General features: G+C 39.3%; 1 protein-coding gene across 1 annotated transcript; it reads left to right on the forward strand.

The window, feature by feature from the left end:
* The first annotated feature begins 932 nt into the window (after window positions 1-932).
* Window positions 933-4,231, forward strand: LOC132418056 (histone H3.3A-like). Its single transcript, XM_060001965.1, has 2 exons — window positions 933-999; window positions 3,800-4,231. The coding sequence occupies exons 1-2, from the start codon at window positions 933-935 to the stop codon at window positions 4,222-4,224; spliced, it is 492 nt and encodes a 163-aa protein (XP_059857948.1). The 3' UTR covers window positions 4,225-4,231.
* The last annotated feature ends 4,275 nt before the right edge of the window (window positions 4,232-8,506 follow it).

Consider the following 8,506-nt stretch of genomic DNA (forward strand, 5'->3'; position numbering starts at 1 on the left):
GTAAGACTTTTTAGTATTTTACAAAGAAAAGTACTTAAATCATCCAACTACCATAATTTATGGGGTATAGTCTATGTGCAAAGCACTGGGCCAAACGCTGCAGGGGAAATAGCAAAAAAGGTACTTTTGCTGTGCCTTTGGAAAGAGTATCTTAGAATGTGAGGTAAAGATATTCCAAAGAGGAAAAGTTTTGGAACACTTACAATGCAACCTATAAATGAGGGCAAATCAAATGCAAAATTAAAATAGTGTGGGATATAGAAGGGACACAGTATATAGGCGAGTTCACATACTATTGCACTCTTATCTGGCCTAATCCCACCAGCCTCAAGCTCTTCTATTAGCATAAGAGTTGTCTGTTTTATTAGATACTGTTGCGTGTTACATGTTGTACCGTGCTGTAAGCCCTCTGGACTACTGCTTCTACATTACTTGACAATCTTGACTTTAGCCTGGAAAATTCATCCCCTGATTTGTCCTCCTCAATCTAGCAAGCGTTCTTTCCATTGTCATTGTTTTGTTGCAAGTCCCAAATTGTTGATGGTATCAGAAGCAGATCCAGCATACTCACTAACCACTATCTTAGTCAAAGAGGAAAACCTTACAACTCAAATGAGTATCAAATTGGGCTGAAATTCTCTGACACCACAGAGTGAAAGAGCAGAACATGACCTCTTGCAAAACATTTGTTTTGAAATTCACTGGCATTTAATGTCAATGATAGGTTGGATCAGAAGAGTAAAAATACTGCCTCCAGAAAGTCATCATTAAAATATTCTTGCTTTTGCTTATGTAAGATATGCCTTTTACACTAATATATGATCATATTACCATGACTCTCAAATACTTATTCCATCTAGGATTAACTTATTATTAGAGGGAGTGAGGCCTTAAAGATATGTAATACAGGCAAACATTATTTCTAACGTGATATGAGGCAGTTCCTACAGGAATCTGTGGGAGTAGGAACCGAACATGTAGGGCAACTTCAACATACAGGTAAGGCAGATGACAGTCCCAGGTCAGACAGAATCCAGCCATGGAAATTGGGACACCAAGGAAGAAAGGAAGGGAGAAAAGAAAGTTATCAGCATGAAGCAGAAGTGTGACATTAGAAGGGTATGACCCAAAGAAAAAATTTATCTTTCTTATCAATTCTGCCTTGGGTGATGGATGATAATTTTGGTTAACTCTGAACTGGAAACAAGGGGAAAAAAAAGAAGGAAAGCAAAAAAGAAAAACCAATATTCTTAGTCTCTTCTAGTCTAGGTAATACTGATTACTTAGATGAATCTGCCCAATGACTATTTATAACTTCACAAAACTTTATGGTCCTCCACTCTTGGAACGTCAGCTTCCTCCTGTAACTTGTTGTGACCCTGAGCTAAACTTCTAGTCCTGTCTTTGATGCTGAACTTCTTTTTAAGTGCCCAAACACTGGCCTTTCAAAAGCATCACATGAAACGTTGACTTCATTATCTTCTCAATATTGGTTTCTCTTACCATCCTAAGCTAATACCATGAATGACACCAACAATCAATCCTAAGACTCTACTTGGCAGATAATTGTGTCTGATTAGCCTTTAATGATGATATTTTAAGAAGTTTTGAGACCTTACTTCCCATTTATAATTTACAGCAAGAGGTACTAATTTTCTATTTATGGGACTAATACAAGATTTTTGAAATAAGTTTATACAATTGAAAAGCTGGGTTGCCTTAAAGAAAGTATCAAAGCAAACAGTCCATGGACTACGTATATAAGTTCAAGTTGTAAAATTGATTCACAAATGATTTATTTCAAAACTCTGTCACAAGTCTTAGAATACCCTCTATATGCTGGTAGTTGCCATCTTCTCATTTTCAATACTTACTGTCCCTACTTCCACGTGAATCTTATGTAACAGCCATTGTTATAATTCATTGCACACGGGTGTACTGCACACCCCCCCCCCCGGCTTTTCCCAATGTCAGTTACTTTGCTTGGAATTAACCCCTCCAGTCATGGGTGGAGGGATCATCTCCATCCCCATTTATGTGCGTGACAAATGTCTCCTGGTGTTTTTTAAAACTCATCAAAACACATCTCACTACAATGATGTTTTAGATTTCTACATTTATCCTTCAAAGTTCTTAACCTTCAAACACGTTTCAGTCCTTTTCGTATCTCTAGGCACTTGCCACAAAGCCTGAATCAAGATAGGAACCTAAAAAAATGTTTTGAATGAATAATTATTTCTTAGATATTAAAAATTAATGTTTAATACATTAGAGCGATAAATAAACCTTGTCTTTTGGCTCTGGGTAGCAGTCCCACCAAAGATTTCTGCCGGCCACGTTTGCCTCTCAAACTCTAAACAGAAGCATATACAAATCCTGAGTACTGACAGTCTCTAGATGTTGCTTCCAGAAGCCAACACCTCATCTTTATGGCCTATTCTCAACTCTAACTGCTTTCCATTACATATTCTCTCCTTTTTTTTTTTTTTTTTTTTTTTTTTACATTTAACCAGAAGTATATTTATTTAGTCCTCCGAAATGTGATGTTTTTTTTTTTAACATCCTTATCGGAGTCTAATTGCTTTACAATGGTGTGTTAGTTTCTGCTTTATAACAAAGTGAATCAGCTACACATATACATATACCCCCATATCTCCTCCCTCTTGCATCTCTCTCCCACCCTCCCTCTCCTTTTAAAGAGTCTCTTTAATTTAAAAGTCAAGCATATCAAGTCTTCTGTCCTGCTTCACAGGATGCAGGGGACATTATTCCAAGGCCTGAGGCTTAATAAAGGTAGATGAGCAAATGTCCCTTCTCCCTCAATGTACTGTATCAATGATTTCTAAGGATAATTTAGTCTAACACTCCATGAGAGGTTAGAGTATTTGCCAATAATTCTGTTTCCTAAAAGAAAATTGTAAGTTGAGAGCACAGCATTGCATCAATTACTATAATTAGTCTTTGATATTAAAAAAATAGACAATTTTAGCCTGAATATGACTTTGAGTAGCCTCCTGGTATCTGTAATCTTTCCCCCAAAATCCTTTACATTATATGTCAAAAAGAGAAGAAAGACCGTTAACAAAAGATGGATCAGATTACATTTGGGTTTTTGGTTTTTTGTGGGGTTTTTTTTTTTTTTTTTTTTTTTTTTTTGCTGTTTCAGAAGAAGTCATTCAACCCATTCTGTTCAACCCATTCTGGATATAGGTGTGAGGGATGATGACTTCCCCAGGACAGAATCAGAATGCCAATGTCCTATCCCTATTTATTCCTTTGTAAGTTGTGGACAGCCAAATCACTGGGTTTCAAATGACAGAGCTCTCACAGGTTTCAAGAAAGAGGAAGACAGTTTTTCTAATCATTTAAGTACCATTTAGTCTGATTTGTAATCTATGGAGACTGCCAGAGAAGGCAAAGGGTTCTTGTGGAGTAATATAGAGGGGCTGCAAGTTCTGAAAGTAGTGAAGAAGACGACTAGGATCTCAAGTCGGGAGAGTTGATTGAGAAGGGGTTTGCTACTCAGAAGTGCTAGATAAGTGATCCTAAAGACCCTGCCACTGTTGCCATTTAAATGCCTGGAAATATTGGATCTGAGTTTGTGATAGCTGACCAGCCTGCCTTCTCAGCACTTGCCTCAAGAGACCTCATGAAAGAAAAAGTTGTGCTGAGGGATAGACTCGGTGTCAGCCATCTTTCAACTGTGTTCGCTGCCGCCGCGGTGCCGCTGTCGCTCTCTGTCGCCAGCGCCGCCTCTAGCTCGCTGAGCTCCAGCTGAAGGAGAAGGGGGGTAAGTAAGGAGGTCCCTATACCAGGGCTCGTACAAAGCAGACTGCCCGCAAATCGACCGGTGGTAAAGCACCGAGGAAGCAATTGGCTACAAAAGCCGCTCGCAAGAGTGCGCCCTCTACTGGAGGGGTGAAGAAACCTCATCGTTACAGGCCTGGCACCGTGGCACTCCTTGAAATTAGACGTTATCAGAAGTCCACGGAACTTCTGATTGGCAAACTTCCCTTCCAGCGTCTGGTGCGGGAAACTGCTCAGGACTTCAAAACAGATCTGCGCTTCCAGACTGCAGCTATTGGTGCTTTGCAGGAGGCAAGTGAGGCCGATCTGGTTGACCTTTTTGAAGACACCAACCTGTGTGCTATCCATACCAAACGTGTAACAATTATGCCAAAAGACATACAGCTAGCACGCCGCATACGTGGAGAACGTGCTTAAGAATCCACTACGACGGGAAACTTCATTGTTTAAAAAAATTTATCTTCCTATTATTGGTAGTTCTGAACGTTAGATTCCGCCCCCCCCCCCCCCGTGGGGTCAAAAGGTACCTAAGTATATGATTGCAGGTGGAAAAATAGGGGACAGAAATCAGGTATTGGCAGTTTTTCCATTTTCATTTGTGTGTGAATTTTTAATATAAATGCGGGGACATAAAGCATTAATGCAAGTCAAAATGTTTCAGTGAACAAGTTTCAGCAGTTCAACTTTATAACAATTATAAACAAACCTGTTAAATTTTTCTGGACAATGCCAGCATTTGGATTTTTTTTTAAAAAAACAAGTAAATTTCTTATTGACTGCAAAAAAAAGAAAAAAAATATTGCACAGTTTGAACCCAAAGTCTTAGACAATCTACCATTACGTTACTGTGATAAGTAGAATAACCAGCCCTTCAAAAAAAAAATGAATAAAAAGCTGTTCAAACATTAATCCCCAGAACCTGTGAATAAGTTATGATCCATGAGAATAGGGGAATTAAGGTTCAGAAACAATTAAAGTTCCTCATCAACTGACTTTAAAATAGGGAGACTATCCTGAGTTAGTCAGGTGGGCCCAAAGCAATCACAAGAGTCCTTAAAAGTAGATAAGACGATTAAAAGAAAGAGCCAGAGAGATGGCAGTGTTAGAAGGATCCTGGCCAATATTGCTGGTTTTTGAAGATAGAGAAAGGGAATCATCAGGCAAGTAGAGCAGGCAGCCTCTAGAAGCTGGAAAAGGCAAGGAAATAAATTCTTCCCTAGAGCCTCCAGAAAGGAATGCAACCCACCAACATTCTGATCTTAGCCTAGTGAGATCTGTGTTAGTCTTCTAATCTACAGAACAGTAAAATAATACATTTGTCTTATTTAAGCCACTAAATTTGTAGTCAATTATTATAGCAGCAATAGAAAATGAATACAATTACAAATGCCAGGAATTTTTCCTTTGCCACCATGACTACTTCATGGGGAGTCTCCTTCCCAGTTCCACACTGGATGACTAGAAGACCAAGGGAAGCCCCTGGTCACCTGGCAGAATGGTATACAGAAGATCGCATTCTTGTACTTGGATCTGAAACTGAATTCACTACATGATCACAGGAGAGTGATAATGAGAAAAGGACACCTCTGATTTTATGATGCAAATCTGTTCTCTGTCTCTGCACAACCCACCACAAATCACCTATATCTGCAACCATCCTACCCTTCTCTGCATCGTAACTGGGGATTTATTACCTCTCCACCTGTCTACAGATGGTGATTTGAAACTTATTCCCTTCTTCCCTCATAAGCATTTGACTGAATTGATTACTTTTCCTCTCCATTGTGTATTTAATCCCTCCCTCTGGTATGAAAACTTCCTGCTGTGATTTTTAAACATTACCAAGTCTCTTTCCTCAGCAAACAGTCAACAAAAGAAAAACTTTCCTTCTGTTTCCTATCCTGTCTCTGTCTAGAACCCTGGGGGGGGGGGGGGGAACAACTACAACAACAAAATAAACTGCTCTCTGTAATAGAAGTACTGCTGTTTCATAGGTCCATTTGTCATCTCCCTTTCTTTCTTCACTTAAGTCAAACATAGAGTCATAGCTCTCCCTAAGGTGACCAATAAAATGGACATTCTTAGAGCAACTGACATTGCTGACCTCTCGCAATGTCTTCAAGCACTCCTTTATTCAACAATTTGCAAAGGACCATTCTCTATCTAGGAATGCTACTTTTCTCTCCATTATTAGTGTACATATCTCAGATTGGCACTTACGCAGGAAGTATTGCCTAATTACGTATAATCCCTCCATTATATACTTATCACACTGTGTATTTAAATGTGAGTTTGCGATTATTGGATTAATGTCTATCTTTTCCATGGAAATGTAAGCTCGTTGATCTCAAGGCCCATGCCTGTTTTTGCTTACCATTATAGCATAATTTCAAAAACACTGCTAAGAGCAATCCCAAGAACATTGATAGGTACTCAAAAAAGATTTGTTCAGTGAATGATAAGCTTCAAAAGGAAAAAATACACACCTAGAAAAAAGAGTGAGAAATCAGTACATTTACTGAGTAGTAATGTGATATGGACATGCTAAACACTTGGATGGCTCATCTTACTTAATTTTTTAAATGACCCAATGAAAGTAGTAGCTACATTATACAGATGAGAAAACACATTTGGAGAAGGTAAATAAATCCTCCAAGGTCTTACAGTAAAAAGTGGCAAAATTAAGACATGGAATTTAGACGTACTTAGTCCAAAGAGTATGCTATGTGGTCTCGCACTCGTACTGTCTTTACCTAAAATTTTGCTATTTTGTTCAATTTTTGCATTAATTTCAGTTTTTTGAAGTACTGCATTAAACGGTAACTTTTTTGGATAAATGTGTTTTCGATGCCTCCTTACATTTTGCAGCTGAGATAAGGGCCTCACTTGCCTTACTTACCCCATCCTAGTCTGGCCTTGCACAAATTATAGGGTTTGGTTAAAATGTTTATTGAAAAAGTAAGCTATACCTGGAATGAAGCAATAGAAATCGGCCTCTCAGAGAGAAAATAGGAGAAACCAATATTTTTAACCTGGATCAGAAGGATGAGAATGGGTTTAATAACAGGCTCCATCACTCAGTAAGGTAATGACGAGCAATCTGAAGGAGCAGTGACAGGTGATTCTCTACCACGCCAAGGGCAGAAAGAGAGAGAAAGCCTTCCAGGATTTTCTATGCGGACATAAAAATAAGTTTACGTTTGACACAAACATCACTTCTACCATATTCTGTTGGTCAAAGCAAGTCACAAGCCCAGCCCAGATTCAAGAGGAGGGCCAATATACTTCACCTCTTGATGAGAGGAGTTGCAAAGTCACGTTGCCAGGGGTATATATTCAGGTAGGAGAATGGCTCCTACTATCTTTTGCCAATATTCCACTACAGGTAGCAATGTTAGTACCATCATAACATTACTAGCACTGAGTAAATTAGTTATTCATTTCTAAATCTTTGGCAGTTTAGTTGGCAAATGACAGTTGTTTTATTTTGCTTGTTGATACTTAATTTTGAACCTCATTTTGATAACTACGGATGGAAATCACATTCTGCAACATTCTGATTGCCTTAGAGGGAGAAGAAGTGATTCTCAAATAAGAGACACTTTAGTTTCTGTTTGTTTGTTTTTGTTTTTCTTGATAGAAGAAAAATTTGCAGCCACCTCGATTCCCCTGCCTGTTCATTTAAGAGACTTAGGTCAATTTACTCTTGGAGACATGTGATCACTGGGTTTGGGCACATCGTGTTAGGAAAGGCCATCCGCAGGTCAGAAATGATGAGATACCAAGTAAAGAGAATCTGCTGAAGCCCTCTCTATTAAAAATGCAGTCTCGGGCTTCCCTGGTGGCACAGTGGTTGAGGGTCCACCTGCCGATGCAGGGGACATGGGTTCGTACCCCGGTCCGGGAAGATCCCACATGCCGCAGAGCGGCTGGGCCCGTGAGCCATGGCCGCTGAGCCTGCGCGTCCGGAGCCTGTGCTCCGCAACGGGAGAGGCCACAACAGTGAGAGGACCGCGTACCGCAAAAAAAAAAATGCAGTCTCTGAGTAACACTTAATGTCTCCAAGAGTAAGTAAAAATATTTTAGAATCACCTGGGAATGGACTAAACGGGTGATCTTCTGGTTTGAGCCTCCTGGATGCAGTTCTCCTGTCCACATCCAAAGTAAAGGAATTAAGCGGGGAAACAAGTTCTCTAGTTTTACTTTACTTCCTGCCTCAAACAAGGTCTCATTATTAATGGAAATTGTTATAGAAAAACTTGGGATTTTTTCCCCATGTATTGTTTATGTGCCTGTTTAAATTCAAATTTGAGCCAGCAGCTAGGGAAATAAGAATATTTGAAGTATATGGCAAATATCCCATATGCTGAAACCTGATTTATCCAGAAGCATAAATGCTGAATTATACACCTCCCATTTACTCTAAATTGTACTGCCCACATCTTTGTGGCGCTGCCCATAAGGTGTCTAATGAGTTATATGCCAGCACTTATTTAACAAGAAACCAAATAGAGCGTAACTGAAACCTGGGTACATTTTGTTTTTGTTTTGTTTCAGAGAGCTGTCAGATATTTCAGTCCAATCTTAAAGTTGCTGCTTTCCTTTATTGCAAGTCGACTTCAGAATTTTAGTTACCTCTTGCTACAAAAGGTTTCAGTTTACAGGGTGGCAGGAAGAATGAAGATCGATGGTTGCTGGG

Source organism: Delphinus delphis, chromosome 2 (assembly GCF_949987515.2).
Source record: "Delphinus delphis chromosome 2, mDelDel1.2, whole genome shotgun sequence".
Classification (NCBI taxonomy): Eukaryota; Metazoa; Chordata; class Mammalia; order Artiodactyla; family Delphinidae; genus Delphinus; species Delphinus delphis.